This window comes from Dermacentor albipictus, chromosome 10, assembly GCF_038994185.2.
Source record: "Dermacentor albipictus isolate Rhodes 1998 colony chromosome 10, USDA_Dalb.pri_finalv2, whole genome shotgun sequence".
Taxonomy (NCBI): Eukaryota; Metazoa; Arthropoda; class Arachnida; order Ixodida; family Ixodidae; genus Dermacentor; species Dermacentor albipictus.
The window spans coordinates 96,102,475-96,123,316 of record NC_091830.1 but is presented as its reverse complement, the minus strand read 5'-3'; the positions used below and the strand labels follow the sequence as shown (position 1 = coordinate 96,123,316).

At 45.3% G+C, this 20,842-nt stretch overlaps 1 protein-coding gene across 1 annotated transcript in view; it reads left to right on the top strand.

Moving 5' to 3' along the window:
* Positions 1 to 20,842, top strand: part of LOC135921471 (centrosomal protein of 290 kDa-like) — a 216,803-nt gene that overhangs the window by 80,683 nt on the left and 115,278 nt on the right. The window contains exons 6-7 of the mRNA XM_070528010.1: positions 17,591 to 17,704; positions 20,682 to 20,750. Of these exons, the coding sequence (XP_070384111.1) occupies positions 17,591 to 17,704; positions 20,682 to 20,750 (183 nt within the window). The remainder of the gene's footprint in view (positions 1 to 17,590; positions 17,705 to 20,681; positions 20,751 to 20,842) is intronic.

The following is a 20,842-nucleotide window of genomic DNA, read 5'->3' as shown; positions in this document are numbered from 1 at the left end:
ACTCCGAAACATTGGGCTAGTGGACTGATAGAGATCGACTGTGACCTTAGTGGAGATTCGTTGATGCGTATGAATGTTTGAACGGTATTTTAAATCTAATTCCAAGGGACTGTAGTAGTGACTCCTTGTAGGGCACAGCCTTTGCTACAAACTTCGGTAGCTCCAGACATAAGCGGAGTGCTTCCTCTTCCAGCAAAACTAGTGGACGTAGCTTATAAGCAGAGGCGCCGGAGAATAGCACACAGCTGAACTTTTGTATAGGTTGGATATACATGCGCTAAATCATTATGGCTACGTCTTTTCGCATGATTCATGGCGTATTGCCTATCCTTGTCAATATCCGCATTGCACAGGAAGCTTTTGAGGTTGTATGTTCAGTGTGATGACTCCGGTTAAGATTGGCATCATGAATAATTACAAAGTACGTGGCTTTTTAAATTTTAGAATAGTGGAATGGCGGTACGAAAGGGATATAGTAACTGGGTCTTCTAGAGGAAAGACAAGAACACCGATCCTATTTATTTATTTATTTATCTATTTAGCTATCTATTTATATATTTATTTACTTATTTATTTATTTATTTGAATACATCTACGGCCAGTAGGGCGTTACAGAAGGTAATTGTAACAATAAATATATATCAAACACAGCAAATATCAGGTAACGTATTCAAGCGCATACTTAAAGTCACTGGGGTCCGTAACAGATACACGGAGGTGAGCAAGTAGTTACAATCATTGCAAGTTTGAGGAATGAAAGAAAGAGAGTGTTGGTTATCCTGACGACCAGGAACAAAATTTGTGACGATGGTCGATACGAAGTGATATGAACGAAAGACGAGAAAGTAATTCTTGATTAAGCCGAGGGTTATGATAGAAGAACTTATGAAATAAGGAGAGACGTGCTATTTTCCTGCGCGAGGAAAGGGATGCAAGTCGTGACGGTGTTTTGATAGTTGACGCACTGGACCGACGTGAGTAGTTGGAAAAGATGAAGTGTGCGCTACGATATTGTACAACTTCAAGGTGTCTGATAACGCTTTGAGGAAATGCATCCCGCACAACTGATGCATATTCTACTTTGGAACGAACGAAAGTTATATAAAGAAGGAGCTTGAGAGAAGAAGGGGCCACTGAAATGTTGCGGCGCAGGTACCTAAGCATGCGGTTATCATTATTGACAATGTAATTAATGTGCCGTTTTCAATATAGGAGAAGATTAATGAGGATCCCTAAGTACTTGTAAGTAGTCACTTCTTCGAGAGGGAAAGCACTTTTGTTGTACTTAGAAGCGTTACTGGAAGGTTTACGAGAAATTTTGATTAGCTTGCACTTCGTCGCGTAGAGTTTACATTTCCATGCGTTACACTAATTAGAAATATTGCGAAAGTCAGTCTGTATCAGAGGAAATCGCGTGATATAGAACATAGTAATCTGCAAAATCCGTAATAGAAGAGTTAATAGAAATAGACACATCGTTTATGTTAATTAGAAAAAGAAGGAGCCCAAGGACAGAACGTTGGGGGACTCCTGAAACGACAACACATAGAGAAGAATCGTAGCCATTCGCGGTTACAAATTGCTGTCGGTTAACAAAACGTTTTTTTATCCATGCAAGAATGTTAGGGTCAAAATTTAGTTTACTAAATCTATGTTTGCACAATCAATATAATATTCCAAGTCTAGAGCTGCTACGAGCTCATTAGTTAATCAAATTAACTGCGTTTCACAGGAGAATGTCTTCTTGAAACCATACTTGCGAGATGTGAAAAATGAATTAGTTTCAATAAAGTGAACCAGGTAAGAATAAATAACATCTTCAAAGACCTTACAGGGGCATTGGTAAGTGATATTGGACTTTAGTTTAACGCAGTATGAGTGCCACAAGATTTAAATAAGGGCACCACTTTGACCACCTTTCAATCACAAGGCAGCACACCAGAATTTACAATCTGAGCGAAACGTTAATGCAAAAAATGAACGAGTCACCAACCGCACTTTTCAAAAATATTGCGTTTGCACTTTAAACATCGCATTATGACCAAACCCTTAAATTGCTAATGAGGCCAACGACACGATCGTAAACAATTACTTCAGGAGCCATTGTATGAAAGTTCGCGTTACAAAATTCTGGTAGGCACTCAGCACGCTCATATATATATGCTTTTGAAAATATTTCGTTGAATACGCGACGACATGGCGAAGCAGAAACGCTAAGGCCACTGTCTTCAGTTACTGACAATATGTTTTCGCGTGCACCCTTCATAACACTCCGGAACCTTTTGGGGTCGTCTTTTAACAAAGCAGGTGGATTATTGCCAAAGAAAGTGTGCTTGGCGTCCTTAATGTGCATGTCTACATTTGCGGGGACCTGTTGATATGCGGTCCTGTCCCCGTGACCATTCCTAAGCTTCATTTCTCGGGAAAGCGTTCTTTCAGATTTTTTTTTCTGATTTCTGACATCACCTGACAAGCGGATACTGTCCAGCCCTGCTTCTAGCTCGCATAAGTATTCCTGTAAGCACTCGTACAGACACTGAATATCATTTACCAAAGCAAAAAAAAACGCTATATCATCAGTGTAAACGTACGCGCTTACATTCTGATGACGAGAAATGGAGCTTAGTAGGATGTCAAACAACAGCGGAGAGAAAACTGCGCCTTGTGGAAACTAGTGGGTTTGACAGAATTTTCCTTAGGAAATCCCACTCTGTGCACAGTAAAACTCTCTGCCCCGCATCTACTGGACAGTCCACATCACGAAGTGTTCAGTTAATGAAATATGCAGCACCCTATTTATTGTTATTCCACACTATCGTACGCTTTAGAAATGTCTAGTGTAACTAGAGTTCCATATTGTTCTTGGTAATGAGCCAACTGAATTCGGCTGTCTAGGTCGACGTGTGTGCACCGAATGTACTCACCTGGTCTAAATAAAATTTGGCAGGAGCTCAATAGTTATCTTGTGGTCACAAATTTAATCATGCGTGCGTGTAATATACTTTCTGATAATCTTACAAATTTTGATGTCAGAGAGATAGAGCTAATATTGTCTACAACATGCCTTTGGTCTTTCAGCAGTGGAATCACCTCCGCGATTCTCCACGCATGAGGGATCCATGCATATTGTAGTGCGTAATTTACGGCATGTAACAAGCCGCTAGGAGTGACGTCAAGGAGAAGTTGAATCATCTTAGTACTGAGACCATCGGGACCAGCTGAAACATAAAACAGCTTGGGACAATTCTGACATGGAAATCTCTTCGAAATCTTCTAATGTGTCCTGCCTCTGAGGAGAGGAGGGAAGGCAGGCCATGAATCGGGTCTCCGACCGTCTCGCAATTACATCTAGAGATCCAGCTTTATCGCTTGTGGTTAAAACTATTGACTCGAGGTTCAAGGGATGTGGAATCATTTTTGGGAACTTAAAAACTGAAACATTGCATACTTATTGTTGGACTTTGAAAGAAATTTGAAATGGCAGACATTCTATTCATCTTTTGCCGTAGATGCTATTTTTTGAAATGTTCCAGCAATAAATGTATAGTTGTTCCAGTTTTTCGGAGAGTAGTTATGCTCGAGATGTTTCCACACTGCTTTCCATCACTTATAGTCGCGCGAGTAATCGTCATTCCAACACTTTGTAGAAGCAGTATTTTAGAGCGCAGCTCTTTGGCGTCCGTTCCTGGGTTTCGCGTCGTCGTCGGCGTCGTCGTTGTCGTTGTCGGCGTTGTCGTCGGCCTCGTAACCAGCTCGCCGACGAATCTGCTCCGCCGCCGCCGCGCATGCGCGCTGTCGGCTCTCCGGACGAGGGAGGATGATGGAAGGGAGGAGGAGAGACTGTGGAGGAGGGCTGGCTACACAAATGGCTCTTTGGCGTCCGTTCCTGGGTTTCGCGTCGTCGTCGGCCTCGTAACCAGCTCGCCGACGAATCTGCTCCGCCGCCGCGCATGCGCGCTGTCGGCTCTCCGGGCGAGGGAGGATGATGGAAGGGAGGAGGAGAGACTGTGGAGGAGGGCTGGCTACACAAATGGCTCTTTGGCGTCCGTTCCTGGGTTTCGCGTCGGCGTTGTCGTCGGCCTAGTAACCAGCTCCGCCCCCCTTTCATCCCCCCAGCGCTAGCAGCGACCGACTGATACCGCTTTCGTGAGTCCGCTACCGCACTCACGAAAGACGTCGTGCACTTCCTGCAACTCGCATTAACCGTCCATCGATCCACACCGATGTTAGTAGTGGGGGACTTTAATGTTGACATAAAGACAAACAGCAATTTCCTAACACTTATGCGGGAGAACATCCCGTTCCTCTCGCTCGTAACGCGTCCCACGGCTGTGACAGCCTCGCGAGGCACTTGTATAGATCTCGTCTTTGAGAATCAAGCATTGCTGTACCAAGTCGAACATATATCAGTCTATTTCTCCGACCACAAAGCTTCCTTCATGACTGTCAAGAACTGTTAGTGGAGTCTTTGTTAAAGGAATACGTGTGAAAAATAAAAAAAAATTCTGTGATAGCGCATACATGTGTTGCTCGATTTCTTTGCCTCAATCTATCGAAAAGGTGAAACAGCTTATTTGCTGCGCTCAAATTTCGCATTAGGAAGTAACGTAATCGTCGGTAATTTTTTGTGTGCCTTTAAATGGAATTCTGGCCTTTTCCGTGACGAATCTAAGATGGCGAATATATCATCAGCGTTCAATAAATAATTTTCAGTTGATTTGAGAGTGGTCTGTAAACACTCTTTAAATATATGCTAATGTTGAAAATGGAATTCGAGCCTCCACGGTGGACTGCGCACCTATCACATTAAACAAAACTGGGAAATGATCACTGTTTGTCCCAGCATCCACCGTTTCCCGTGAGGATATGGGAAGGTATAACCGCAGATCGAAGCACAGATCTAAACTGTCCGCGAGCAAATGTAACTGGACACCAATTTTGACATAAAAATTATTAGTTGTTGCCCAGTACCATAGACGCTTGCCACACTGTTCTGATCTGGATCCCCATGACACGTGATGTGAGTTTCACTAGCCAGTCTATGCTATCTCTTTACCGCATTTTGCCAGAACGGTCTAATGGGCGTGTATCCTGCACACTCGAAGGAAAGTACATATTAACCGACGAGAAAAGCCTACTGCAAGGGAGAATGATTTCTACAGAAAGAATTTCACACTCTGCAGACATCAGCTGGAATCATCTATTTTCCCTTTGGTTAAACTTGTTTGAGGTGATAATCAATAAGCTGCCACCTCTTTGCCGCCGCATTGACCTTTCAGCGTGAGCAACGCCTTTGGTCCATAACTTCCAGTATTTGGGCTTCTTGAGTTCCATCAGGGCAGTTTGAACACACAGCCGGGCTCTACCAAAAAGGCAGCATGAGGCCGACGGAGCCGAGCAGTCACTAGTGGAATGGCTCTCGCCGCCGGTGCAACAAAGGAGCCTCGATTTACAACTTACTATGCTGTGACCGTAGCGCCAACAATTGCGATATTGTAATGGACGAGAAGCAGCCGGGTCGGAAGATTAGAGGCCAGACTTTTACCTCAGTAGGGTAAGATGCACCCGGGAAGGTGGCAATTACTGAGTCAGCAGGGACACGCGAATTGTCCACTATTGTGTTGCGCTGATGAATAGCAATCACCCCGCCGCGGAGAGCTTTTTCTAGTCTCTGCGTGACTTAAATGGGAGTCCACACCATGAACTATTCCTTCAGTACAGGCAAGATGCGCGCTGAGGAAGGTGCTCACTTGCATTGATCCCAAGGATGAGCACATAAGTAGGTCATACACCCACGCCTGGTCTGGCGAACGGCAAACCATCCCACCTCTGCCAAACTGTCGTCTATCAGTGATGTGCAATTTATGATGGGAACTTCCGCCTGCGCTTCCTTGAGGTAGTTTAGCTGGATGACTCCTGCATGGAAAGGCGCCAGCTCCACCGGAATTCTGCATACCTCTCTACGAAAGAAAGCTTCAAGAGGTATTTTGTCAGGTGGTAAGGAGGCCGAGCAAGGTGGAGATTGCCATGGGCCGTCCCCTGGAGAACTTTTGGACACTTGTGGCATTATCCCCCTATCAAACAATTAACCTTATCTGAAAACACTACTTGGCACGTACAATAGATTCACTGAATCCGCTAGACACTCTGCCGAAAGCCCGAGAGCTCAGTGTTCCAATCCGAAACTTTTCCTGTTGTCCTTGTTTCCTCTCTGGCACTCAGAACGCGCTTCCCAGCATTATTCCAGCACCGATGCTGAAACTCAGCTAATCTTTATTTCTTCAGTTCCCAGCCAACTGTGCTGCCGCGCCGCTCGTGGCAGCGCCTTACGTCGTCTTCTTTCCTAGTGCGATCACGTCGATGTCGCTAGGTAGGCCCACCGCTAGAGAGGAACATGATCTGTGAACAATATCAGTTCACGAGAAGTAAACAGCGCTACACAACAGGAAAATGAGAGGGACACAGACAACAGCGCTGACTAACAACCAAGTGTATTTATTCTTCTAGTCAGCATATATACACTCCGCCGCTATGTCAAAGCACAGTGTTAACAGCATTCAGCATGCGCAGGGCCGAAAATTGCAATTAATGCGATAGGAAGCCAATCTCCTTCGGAAAGAGAGAAATAGAAGGAAGGCTTACACACGCTTCCCCGCTAATATGAATGTGGAAAGCTTCTGAAATAAGACGTGCGCCGTCACCACGGTATTTTGACAGGTAGGTCACATCTTTAAAAGACGGCTTGCAGCTGCATTCATTGCAATGCAGTGATACTTGACTATCTCTAGCTCGTTTTTGAACTCGGTTTGAGTGTTCGCGCATGCGATCTTTGCACGTTTATGTTCATCTGTTCATGTATGTTCAAGTTTACCGCTCGTAATCATGAGCCAACCAGCCTAAATGCGTCCTCTTCTGCTTTATGAGGTCGTCCATCAAACTCGCCGGACTGCAGAAGCGGGTGTATCGACCGGAAAGTAGACGTCCGGGTCTGAATTGAAGAATTGTACTGTGGAAGTCACCTCGCAGTAGGCTGGCTTCAACCGGTCAAGTGACATGGTGTCACCTTTGCCGTGGATGCCCACGATGTATGTGGACTCGCGTCTCTCCAGCAAGAGAAATGGTCCGAGGTAGTGTGGGTGGAGAGCGGGCCAAGCAGGCCCATAGCTCCCCAAGACATAGGTTGCATTGGCAAGGTGAATTGAATTAGAAGGTGTGTGTGCTGGAACTGGACGCTGTGGACAGTATTTTAGGTCCCAAAAGAGGTCGTGAAGAAGGCTCGCATATTTGTGGCTAAACAGAGCAGCCGAAAGTGTTTGTGGTGAAATGAAGTCGTTGGGCAGACAAAGCGTAGTACCTTAGATGAGCTCTGTGCTCGAGGCCCTAATGTCCGACCTCTAGGTTCGCCGGATACCAAGAAGAATCACTGGCAGACATTTACCCCGTTGCGTTGTAGTGTTATTAGCAATCAGCGCTGACTTGAGATCTAGATGAAAGCGTTCCACAAGGCCATTGAATAATTTGGGGATGGCAGATGGCCGTGAGCAAGCCAATTCATGCCACGAAAGCGCAGCAGCTCTTAAAAGAGAGCGTGCTCGAATTGTCTTCTGTCACCAACATTTTTGGTAGGGTATTTGAAGCGGGCAACTCACGTTGTGACAAACGCTGCCGTGACCATTGCAGCAGAGCTGTCATAAACTGGCGTTGCTTCTAGCCAACGGGTAAGCCCGTCGATATAAGTGACCAGGTAGTGAAATCCCTGGGGGACACGGCAGTAGTGATCCCACAATGTCAGTGCGAACAACATCGAAACGATGATCAGGTTGGAGACACTGGCGTGCTTACGGGACACGATACCTACGAACTTTTCCACGTAGCCAAGGTGTACATGCACGAACCGAGTGGCGTAGAGGGCGTTCATCCGGGGCCGTACGGTGCGCAATGAGATAAGGCGCTCTCTGGCTTGAACAATGGGCTGAGCGAACTGGGACAGTGTGTCGAAAAGTTGGTTGAGTAACGTGCTGGGGAGAGATGGCCTTGGTGTGCCTCTAGAAGTGTCGCAGACGAGGGTGGCACTATCAAACAGGCTGTCGTCCAACCGCAGAGCTGTTTTCGAAGAGCGCAGTTGAAGGAGTTAGGATCATTAACTTGATGTTCTGCGAGTGTCTCTACATCGAGTAGCGCAGGGCGTGCAGATGGCATCACGGCGTTCACATGGCTCATGGTGTCATGAAGTACATTCTGGTCTCCGCGGACGCGTCGGATGTCGCTGGAGAATTCCCATATAAACAATAAACAGTGAATTTCTCGTGGCGTATGTGTCCACGACACTCTTCAAAGTGCATACGTGAAGCGCATTTGATTCGGGAATATGGTAGTGTCGGCCCTCGACGATATGGGAGAAGTGGCGGATGGCGAGATAAACTTCAAGCAACTCTCAACCGAAAGTGCTGTAGGGAGCTTACGTTGCAGTCAGTGTATTATCGATGCTATGAATTATCGATGCGCTGCTGAAGAACCGCCCCCACGGCTGTGCTGGACGCATGCGTTATGAGGGCCAGTGATGGCATGGGGTTACGATGTGCAAGAAGTTCGGCGTTCGGAACTGCTACTTGTTCTTAATGAAAACGTCTTCAGTGGTGGCGTCCCATTGCAGCAACGACGTCTTGTTCTTGTCGGTAAGGAAGCGATCCAGAGGGGGATAGTGGCAGCAAGCACCCTGATAAATCGGCGGGAAAAAACCATGCCGAGGAACTGTTGCGCCTTTGTAATTGTTGTGGGCCTGGGAAAACCCTCTACTGCTTCGATTTTTGATCAAAGTGCGCGAATGCCACATCCATCGAGGTAATTCTCTATAAATTCCAAGTTGTCTACAACAAACTCGCTTTTCGAGACGTTGATGATGCCGTGTTCCGATAGCCGTTGGAGCAAAAGGCTTAGATGTAAATACTCTTCGGTGGATTTGCTTGCTACCAACAAGTCGTCGGCGTAGGCGAAGACGAAGGTTAGCCTACGCGTTAGCGTGTCAATAAAACATTGGAATGACTGGGCGGCGTTCCTGAAACAAACTGTATTTGCAGAAACTCGAAGAGTGCGAATGGCGTTGTAATGACCGTCTTAGGTATGTCTTGCTCAGCCACAGGAATTGGGTGGTAGTCACGCACAAGGTCACTCTTTATGTAGGTGTTGGCGGCGTGCAGAGTGATGGTGAAATATTTTATGTTGGGCAAAGGGTACCGATCCAGAATAGTCTCACTATTCAGACATTTTTATTCTCCACATGGCCTCCACTCACCCGATTTCTTAGGTACCATGTGGAGTGTAGCTGCCCAGTCAGTGACGGGCGCTCGAATTACGCCTAATTCCAACATATGCTCGGACTCTGCTCGTGCAACCTTGAGTTTGTCCAGAGCAAGTCGACGTGGCCGGAACAATGCAGGACCAGAAGTGATGATGGGTAGTCGCACGTCGTGGCAGAGGGGTTATTTCCAGTTGGGTGGTGCGGTGATTTCGGGAAACTTCTCTAACAAAGCCGCGAAGAGTCTATTGGAAACTGTAACGCATGAGTGTTAAATCCGTGGTTTCCGGCGCAGCAATACTTTGCCCAGAGAGATAGGTACTTGTGTCCAGGAGACGCTATCATTTGACGTCTACAATAAGGCTACGGTCGGTGAGGAAATCAGCACTGATAATGACAGACCTGATGTCGACAACCATGAAACAACCAACGGAACGCTTTTCGCAGGCCTAGGTTAAGTGTGAACGAGCGTTGTCGAAATACAGAAATCCGAGTTCCATTCACGGCTTGCAAGTACGCAATGGGAGCAACTGTGCGATTCGGTCGGGTAGCAGGTAGAATGCTGATCTGTGCACCCGTGTTGATCAGGAACCATTGCCCTCTGACCTTATCGGTGATGTCGAAGAGCCGAAAGTAGTGGAGGCGTGACTGCTTGTCGCTGTTAGCGGTCGGCCGGACGGTTTCCCGACCAAGTGGAAGGGGCAAGGCAGCGACGTGCTTCTGCACCGAAATGGTCGTTGATGGCTAGCTGATCTACAGCACTGTGGCGCTGGTGCTCGCTGGATGGACCGCGCTGACGAGATGGAGATTGGGGATGACGACGAGAACAAACAGAAATGTGCCCACGAGTGGCAACCAGGAGCTCGTCTAGCCTTTCGCATAGATCAGCAACGGGGAAAAGATTTCGATGCTGTCTTTGGTCGGTTTAGAGCTGAAAAAAGCACAGTGTGTGACGCTGAGGCCGGCATCACAGCTGCCATCAGCGGAAGTGAATTGGCAACTTTCATCACCTTGTCGGTCAATGCAGGGAGCTCTGACAGACCATGCGTTAAAGCAGTCACCATCAACATCTGGACTTCAGTGTGCAAGTGCTGAGGAAATAGCTCACGTACGACGACGTTGTCCGTGGTGGACGCGCGTGGGCGGCGAAGGTTAAGCATTTGGAGCAGTAAGTGGCTTGTGCGTTGATTGCCTGGCTGTTCGAATGAGAGGAGCTGTTGTATTTGTGAGCGTTCTGGCGTAGCTGTACGATGCAGTATAGCGGCCTCGGTTGCATCATAAGGCGACGCTGGGAGGGTGTGCGCTACGAAAGGTCGGCAATCTAGTCGAGAGGGTTCGAAACGGGCCTCTACTTGGATGAACCACGCCGTCGGGTTCCGCACCTAAAATTATGGCAGGCTTACGACAAACCGCAGTGGTTGAATCGGGCTCAGGGGCTTCCGAGTTGGTTCAGGCTTGCTGGCGTTCATTGTCGGTGTTCGACATGGCTCCACTTCCTTTTTGTGTGGTGCATTATTACCGAGCACAATTTTCATGTTGATACGGATGCTCGCGTTCGCCAATTGTACAGCGCATGAAAGAGAGACAGCGAGAACGTTATTCCAGCACCAGCGCTCAAACGCGACCAATCTTTTATTTCCCTGGTTCACAGCCAACTAAGCTCCCGCGCTGCTTGGGGCATCGCCTGACGTCGTATTCTTTTCTAGGGCTATCGTATCGATGTCGCTGGCGCTACAATAGTAAAGCACTGAAATTCAGGGGAATTGACAAATTCTTCCCATCATTTCATTGACGTACTGTTGATCCTTCGATTGGCGTCTTCTCTATCTCGTTGAGAGTGCAATATTACTTTGTGGTTTCTGGCTGGGGGAAATGAATACAGCTTTTGTGTTGGCACAATAGACAGTTTCTTGTTCAGCCTTCATGGTTCCTTGTGCTAGTCCCGTTTATATTATTACCGAAAACAGCCTCTGCGTGCCACCCTAAATTCACTGTGCGAAAGAAGGCTCACATACAATAAGGAATTCAGTTGCGGGATTCAACGTTCGTCTGCAGAGATTGCCACTACCGCGCTGGTGCGCCATGTAAAGGTGACTGGACTGATTGCCACGTTTGAGTCCACAGTGCAAAGCTTCACTTCATTTTCAGTTTTCTTTGTTCTATTTGACAAAATTTCCACAATCAGATAGTTTTGTGGCAAATAAGATGCAACCTATATTATGTCTATTGCACTCTTGTTCTTTTGCTAACTCTGTTTAGCAGTTTAGGTAGCGCGGCGATTTTCTTTCAGACTTCAAAAAAACTATTTCCTCAGCGTGACTTACATATAAGCATAGTAGAAATTTCCTTCCATCGCTAGTTAGAAACCAGCGCTCGGAGGGGACGAATTTCAAGGAAGTGAGAGAATGATACGGTAACAATAAGTATCCCATTTATGGCCAAGCATTGCGCCGCTAGACATATGTGTCTTTTTCCAAAACAATCAAATAGAGAAGTCCACGGATAATAAAGGAATCAGAGAAGATTCGCTCTTCCACAAATTCTTCTCGTGTAGTTTTGGCTGGACTGTAAAACCGGGTAAAGGCTTATAATTTATTGCGTGATGAGGTTTTATTTTATAAGTCATCTTATTATTCAGCAACTTGTTCCCCATTTTCTTGCCGCTAATGCTGTCTTAGTGCACTTTTTTATTTTGATTGTCGATTACTGTATTTATCTTTTACCTTCAGACCAGACACCAAAGAGAGCAGTATCACACAGAGCGCCATATATGTCTGGCAAATGTTACTATTATAAATGTCATTTATTTTCAGTCAAAATCTCAAACTCAGGCATATGAATGTCAAGTGGATGCACACATGAGGCAAAGATGCTCACAGCATTTCCATTAATAATAACTGTTTTACTTTTGCATAGGCCTTTGTTTGGGTGAAGGACTAGGAAATTTCGCTCTCGCCTTTGCCCTGCCTCCATGGCACTCTTTGGTAGATTTGTTTTTAACGGAGCACTCCAAACCTGTCTTGCGCCTCTAGACAATGGCGTGATTACGTGCAGTGTGGGCAGCTGGAGAACTATGATTGAATTGAGGCCAGCTTACGTTGTTTCGCATTTTCGGACAATGGGACTTTTATTTCCCACAATGTAACTTATATTTGGGAACATGGTTCGTATACGTTTAGCTGGCTTGATACACTTGCTCCATGTTGGTTCCTCATCTTTAATAGAAAAGCGAAAAGCCATGCATATGTAACGTAGGCCCTGTTCTACGTTGACACTTATGAGACTGTCGTTCGTAAACTGAATGACATCTACTAGGTGCCTTTTTCTGGCAACGTGGTGGAGATCATTGAAAAGCAACGGCACATTAAGGGTAATAAAGCTCCGTGCACTCCCTGTTTTCTATAAACGTATAAATTGGCTGCGAAATGGTGTTGATGATCTAAGAACTTTGATTGTGACTTAACCTCAATGTAAGAAATTTATTGTCCTGCGAATTCAGAATGTATTTTTCTGTATTAATTTATTTATTGACGTGCATTACGCCTTTACTGACATTGGACTCCGCGATATAAAGCTCATGTGCATAATTTTAACGCAGCAATGTCAAGATATTTTTCTTTTCATGTAACTTGTTGCTCAGCAGAACGGACGTTGTTCGAACTCTACTACTGAACATAGATCTGGCAGCGCATTTTTTACCCATTTTGCCGGTTGCAGTTTGAAATATTGAACAATATGCATAATCCATTTTGCAATCACTGGAAAGAATGAGGTCGACCAGACTAGAGGCAGTACATTATGTCTGACAGGGATGTCTGCGGAGAGCGACATGTCCTATGCGCAATGGAGGACAATGTGTTCATGGCCACACGCAATCTTTGTCACAAAAATTGCAGAGACCGAACAGTCGTATTGTCTTCTCTTGTATTTTTAGAGTTTGCCTCAGTATAGAGAGAATGAAGGAGACAGCCCGACGGTAAGCTGATGTGAACACATGTTTAAAACCCAGCTCATGAGTATACTGAGGTCATTCCGGCTGAGCCATGCGTCTACAATATAAATAACCTTTAAATTCAAGGTGTTGCTATCTTTGTGAATTTAATGTCTCTTTGAAGGCTTACCAAAATGCACTGCGTACACTAGAAACAAGCGCCAGGCAAATAATCGAGGCTCAGTACAATAGAGTAACATTGCAGTTCACATAGGTGAACAAGGAGATCTGTTCATGTAACGTTGCAAAAAAGTGAATGGAGCCATTCGCCTTGCTTCCCTGGCGTCCTGAATCTTTACTGTATACACAAAATGCAAGGAAGGAACAGACCGCATCAATTAATAGTAATGATGACGTACTCATTGGTGCACTGTTAAAGAATCCGCCTTTTGTTAGAATGCACTGACAGTTAAAGGAAGCATAAACAAACTATTTGAATGTGTACTTCAATGTGCATGCAATAGCAGATTCTGTATATAACCGTTCAAAGTGAGCAATCAAGTAACGAAATGACTTCCAAGTGCTAAAGCATTTACTCACTTGACTAATACACTTTTAATGCTAATTTAACCCCGCAATATTCAAAAGAAAACTAACGGCCAGTGAGAGCTTCGTAGTTACGTGTAATTCCCTCCTCGAATTATTGTCAATCGGTGCATGTATTCAGTTTTGCTTTGCATTACAAAGCAAATTATAGTTTGGCCTTAAAAAGCAGGTTATGGGATTTACGATCAGAAACGTTAATATTACTAGTTCGACGGATGCTACTGCATCCTCTTTGGATTAATTACTTATGATTTAATAATGGATTACAATCACTGCTTCAATTTGATGCCACATTTTGATTCCAAAAAAGTTTCTATGTCTTTCGAGAATAATGAAAGTCCGGTGTGCTGCCCACATAATGGAAAATAATGCAGTTAATACTCACAATATTGTTACGCAATAAATATATCTGAAAGCTACTAATTTCTTGGGACAGGGTGCGGCAAATGTTTCCTCAGTCTCCACAAATTATCTACAAAGAAGCGATGTGCTGCATTTCGATGGGGACTAAATGCAAGAAACACCGATGTACCGTGCAATGGCTGCATGTAAAAAAAAACAAAAACAGGTGGTTTAACTTAACGCGGAATCTTCCACTGCAACATGAAGCTTGATCTAATCGTGGTTTTGGCACGTAAGATCACAGAATTTATAAGACGCCAAATAACCCAACCAGAAGAAATTTCTGTACGGTCCGTCTGAAGGATTGGGATAGAGAAGCAGCACAAGTACAATTTTCGGGGAGCTCACATACTCACACAACACATGAAAGAGACCAGAGTTATGAGATGCAAGGGCCTGCTGAAATGCTCAGGCACTAATGCAAGCAAACGTACCATTCTCTTCACAAACGAGGCAGTGTTCAGTATTGCAAGCATCCTTTAAACTGGCAAACCACAGGGCGTCGACCGCAAACTTCAAAAGAAGCTGACGTCAGTAGAAAGATTGCGTCAAGAGTTTCTCAGCCTCAATTAGTGACGGCTTTTGAGGCAGCCACTTCTGATGCAACGATGCAGTTGGTTTATTTCGAAAGAGGGAGCCAAAGTGAACAGCGTAAATAGCCCGGTAGATCTGACGGCGGAGGTCCTGCCATGTGCCGATTCGTACTTCAGAGCAAGTGAGTGGACATAGCAGCAGGAGTCCGCTGCGGCTTACAAGGCGAAGCTAGTGCAACAATGGTGCACGAAAAAAAAACTACCCTAATTTCATATCCACTTCAGAATGGGCCCCCACAGCCTGGATCTCAACTTGCTTAACTATTCATTCTGGTCTGTGTTTAAAAGCACAGTCTGCTCTGGTGCTTACGGCAATTTGGCGGCTGTTCATTGCGCACTTGAAAAAATAAACTGAAGTTAATTAGACGTGGACTACATCCACAATGCCATCGTTGAATCCGAAGATACTGAAGGTTTGCATTCGCGCAGTACGTGAACTTTTTGAATTGTTGATTTTGATTTGTCTGCGTGGAACATAACAAATTAGGTTAACGTAAAAGTGACCTTGTTATGTTCGTCGCAATCGAATTAGTGAATTTTTATTCGAGCGCCAAATCTTCTGCCGCATCTGCATGTTCTACAAAACCCATCAGCATGCAGATGTTGCCACTTAGAGGCCATTATTTTCCTTCGCCTGTTTTCTAGTGTGATTTGTTCGACAAAGCGAATAGTAAAACTACCTCTATGTTATATATAGTAGAATACTTTTGAAAATATTGAACTAAGTTTACTGAAAGGATTGTACTGAACGTTTTTTCACGTTTACTGGACCTCTCGATTCACGTGAAATTGCGTGTATAGGAAGAACAAGCAATCTCCGGCAGTTTCTAACTGAGTTGTTTGTCGCATAATAATGCATCTTCTGTGCGTACTCGTCACTTCGACGTGATGTGTTTTTGCGCCCTTGTGACGTCCCGTGAAAGACAGCCGAAGAGGGCGCAGCGCAGCACATGTTCACCAACTGGGGAGACTAACACCGGATATGGAATAGAAACAGATTGGAATATTTCTAGCTTACAATGCCCCCTCTCCCTTGTAGACAATGGCCGAACTGCAGGCATTCCTTTGACACTGAACTCAGCGACCGCGACAGTGGTATGCTGTCTTGGGCAAGCGGAGATTGCTTTTGAGAACGACGGGATAGCAGGCTACCTTCCTGTGTTTCTTCCCACAATAATTAGAAAATTCTTTGCCATACACAGAATGATGTCCTTGTCCTCCGCACTATTCAGTCTTGTGGCATTCTACATACGTGCTGCTACACCACCACTCTCAAAGTCGGCGTTGCTCCCAAAATGTTACGAAGCTAAGGAAGCGTAAATGTTGCGTGATAAGACTAGTGGTCAATGCGCCCGGCTGCAATATGTGCGTTTCCACATGGACAGGAGACTAGAAAAATGATGTCTTACACACGCGATCAATCAAGACGTAGTGTTCCCTGAAGGGCCGGCAGTAATCAGGGAGATAGTTCTACGACCGCTTGATTTTCTTCGAGGCATGGACTTGGGCAAAATCTGGTGGGACATACTAGAGAAAAACGTGTTCAGGCGGAATTGGAAGCTAAGCATTCCAGGCTGCTACACCACCATCACCACCATCGCCATCTCAGTGTCTAGGGTCTCAAAACTTGTTTTAACCTCGTAAGATGCTACTTTAGCTGCAATGACTACGCCTCTATGTTGAAACAGGTCAAACGAGGGTAATAAACGTTACGGATAAGAATATTAGCCCTACCTCGTTCACGTCGTCTCATTAGCCGTGTCTCTCTAGCCACATTTATTTAGCACTGTTTTTTATACGTTCTTCAGGTACTGCTTACATGTGCTTTTGAGATGCGCATGATGCGACTGCGGATATACTCGTTTTCTATCTCGAATAATTGTCTATTATAGACTATCATCATCGCTGTCTTGCACTATTGCACATTGGAACATTCTTCCAGACGCCGTGGCGTCCGTGTCAAACCACGAAACTTTTCGTGATAACCTGAATACGCTATTTGATAGCATCGTCTAATGATGTTCCAATGTAGTATTTGTTACCTTTGTTTTGTTCCTTTTTTATTTGATGCTAAGTTTTTATGTGTTCTGTAGAAACTGTTACCCCCTTGTGCAATGTCCTTCAATCGACTTGTTATGTATTGCGAATAAAAAATAAAGAATGCACTTTATGAATGCGCTGAATAACTCTTCCATGTCGCAAAATGCACCGCTTATAAGGTGCTTTGCTGGGCTTTGGATATTCTCGAGAGTGAGCCGTGGAGTAGGGCGAACATTGTGTTATACCAACATACCACGCAGTGCGTAAAAGCATCGCAGAAGAATTGAGGCGTACAACTTCGACGGGACAATCGTCTTCGTTGTACGTGACCCTTATTCGCCGTCTTCGTTTATGCGCAGCGCTTCCTTAAGTGGCGCAATTATTAAACTAGCCTAAATCAAATAGTTACTCGAGAAATAACAGGAATGAGCCATTGTGGCCACCTTGATCCTGGGATAAACAATGTAAAATTACGTGAAATATTTATAAGAAGCAGGGTTGTAAGAATAAAGAGCACCTTAGTTTGCTTAATATTCCGATCTGCTTCCACTCGAAACATTTATTTTATTTATGGTGCTCTAATTTCTGGGTATTGGTTCAGATTCTAAAAGTACACAAATGCGAATGAATGCGCGTGACATTGGTTTATTTTGCACAAGAATCCTAACATTTGAAATGGGGATCAGTATGTTTACTTATTTCAAAGTGGACCAAACTTCGCAGGATGCGGAAGCCGAGAAGCAGTCCCTTCAGTCTCAACTTGGCGAGCTGGCTGCAAGGTTGGCTGACGCCGCCCGCCAGATGGACGAAACGACCGATCAACTCACCAAAGCAGAGGTGAGGCACGCTGGTAGATTCATGAGGAAAGCTGTGAAGCCCCCCCTCCGTCCTATAAAACATCCGTTTTATGGAAATGAAGGTGGGCGGGCTCACATGAACAGTCTCCCAGCCGGTTTCACTGTAAGGCTGCTCTGGATCCGCCACTGGTGTAGCTACAATATTCGCGATGTTCACAAAATGGTCACAGCATCGCGGCCGCGCCACGAAGCACTCTGTCTGGCCAGTTTCCAGTTTACTCGTCATTTTCAGTTTATGCATGCTAATTGCAAAGAATTTTTTTTTCCTAGACCCTGTGATCCGTATACTTTTGCTCACGGGTGTACATGAACAACTTGAAGGTGCAGCGCAAGATGACAGAGACAGACGACAGGAAACACCCACGACAGCGTTACACACAGGACAAACACAGAGGACAAACTTCATTGGAAGGCATACACAAACTTAAGTACTACAACCTATGTTCGCTTCCTCTCCCATCAATGGCTTCATTATAAAGTTGTGGTACTTAAGTTTGTGTATGCCTTTTATTAAAATTGTGAGTTCAACGCTGTCATGTGTATTTCCTGCCATTTGTCATTGTCGTGGTGCACTGCTCCTGCAAGATGTTCAACCAGTATCAAATGGCCCAAATGTCGATTCTTATAGTTTTTTTTTCTCTCTTTCTCTGTACAATAGAACGTACAGTCGCGGTCACTGCTAGCGGGAACACGGGAGAAGTGGCATCGTTATGCGGAGAGCCTAATGAAGTCTTGCGGCGCATGCGCAATCAAAGAGACTGTCGAAAAGCCGAGCGAGTTGTCTACCATGGCGAGTCGTCTGTCATAACTTCATAAGGCGCAGTTGGTGGCAGTCCGCGGTGGGCTGCCTTGGGCTCCCGTGTTTTCGCTAGCAATGGCCGTGCTTGTACATCATTTCGTGTTCTTCCTTGAGGGGGCAAGGTTTTACCTAAATTGATGTACAGCTAAGTTTGAAGAATATTCCTTTTCGCACAGTCGCCTGTATTGCTCCGTTTATAAGTGTAAAACAATTTTTCCTCGCAATAGGAATCGCAAGCGGATGCTATTGTCACTAGCTCTACCGGCTTTCGCAATGGAACGAATAGCGGCTTTAATGAATTCAGTCTTGGTATTTAACATTTAGCTTGCTCCGCAATCAATGCGAGTGATGAAACGTGTCCATGCGATAAGAAAGCTCAGGTAATACGTAAAACGTTGCAGGAATGTACAACATACTTCCCAAAATCTTCTTCAGTATAGCTCACATTTTCGGCAGACCTCGCCAATTGTGAACATCGTGCAGGCGATCGCACACGAAGAGTGACAGGCTACGGGCTGTTTGGACAAACTCCACTATACATAGGTGGCTCACGCGAGCTCTCCTTTTGAATGCCCTGTCGGTTGTAGCAGACAACCGCAGAACGCCGAGGAATCACCTCAGCTCGAAGATTGTTACGTCAATTTTCCGTTTCGGGTAGAATGAAGTATGTCCATTCGCGAAGGGGATGGACACATAGTGTGGCACCTGGACAGCTGCAATTCGATTTTCCAACCAGATATTTGCACTGTCCTGAGCAGCACATACAACACGATAGATGTGATGGCCTAGCACAGCTTTGTCAGTTCCATTGGCGAATAGGTTTCATGCGCCCACTTTTTCTATTCCCAGGCACATTAAATGTTGCTGCAGCTCAGGTGAGGTAGCTCGGCAGGCCTGTTCCTAAGGAAACGTACTATGAGCTCAAATACTGTAAAGACTAATTAAATAAACGTTTATTTTAAACTCGCATTGAACAACAACGCAAGCATACTATGTCTTAACTTATCCATTAAGTAAACCTACATCCAAGCGTGAGCTACGCGAAGCTTTATCAAGTTCTTGCCTTACACGAAGCTTCAAGCGCCCACAGAACATGCTACGCACTCGTGGCCTTTCGAACAAATAATCATCTGCTTGGGGAAGTGGCAGCTCACGGCAAAATGTGCCCGCGTATCAGTAGACGACCGCTCGGCGTTATCGCTAGCACAGATGCACGCCTGCATTTCGTACCGACGTATCGAAATCAATAAGTTATAAACGCACGTTTTAGCTTAATTGCGAGTGCGTCTAATACAGTAGCTCTTCCGATTGCGGCACTGAAAAGAAAACGAGTCACCGGAGTGAGTATTATCAGTTGGCTATCTGCAGTTCCAAGCAAAGAGACAAACTATTTCTTTCTGGCAGCAGTATATCAGCATTCCGATGACGTGCTTACACTTCGATCTTTCCGCTTTACAGTAACATTCAGCGTCACTGATGCCGACTGCAATAAAAACATCACGGAAACGCACACATATGGTATGCGGCTGCATTTGCACGGCACACGTTTGCAAGCGTATACTTCGATCGCGCCACCTTTTGTTTCATGCCAACCGCCATAAAGTGTTTGGCCAACATAAGACATTCGCCTTCGCCTTCAACGAAGCACCGGGATATAACATTTCAATCGAAGAAACATGTGATAAGCTCAAGCTGAGCATCGACAAAGTTCTGTATCTATCCGCCAGCATTGCTCGACGGCGCCGCCCCATGAAGGGCATCGAAAAGCCGAATATTGATAACCCTTCGGAATGATATCCTACATAGCTGGCTAAACGTTCCGAAGCAAGACCTGACGAGCGACATAAATCAAGGGAAGCGAGCGTTTCTCATTTCTCCTTTATTTAAGTCAGCAGAACAGAAATGCTAGAAAATCATAAGGGAGTGAGCTGTTGGTCTTTAGTTAAACTGAACTAACGAGGAAAAATGAAAGTGGCACAGAACTTGCAGCTGGCGGAAATCCAACCCACAAACTCAATATAACGTGTATTGTTATCTTTCTGTTGAACCAGGTTGTCTCTTGCGTATCTCCGTATAGCGCACTAAGCCTTGTCGAGATTGTTACTGTGTGCGTTGGATTGCATTGCAGACAACACATCCTTTGTTTCTGTCGGTGCAGGAAGAAGTAAGCTCGTTGCGAGGGGAACTTCTGAGTGTTCAAGAGGAGAATGCGCAGCTGGTTCACCAAGTGAGTGTAATGTATAGACGTATTCTTTACCGCAAGACGTGCTACTCTGAAGAAAAAAACTAGAAGAAAGGGGGTTAACCGATGGGCCCGAT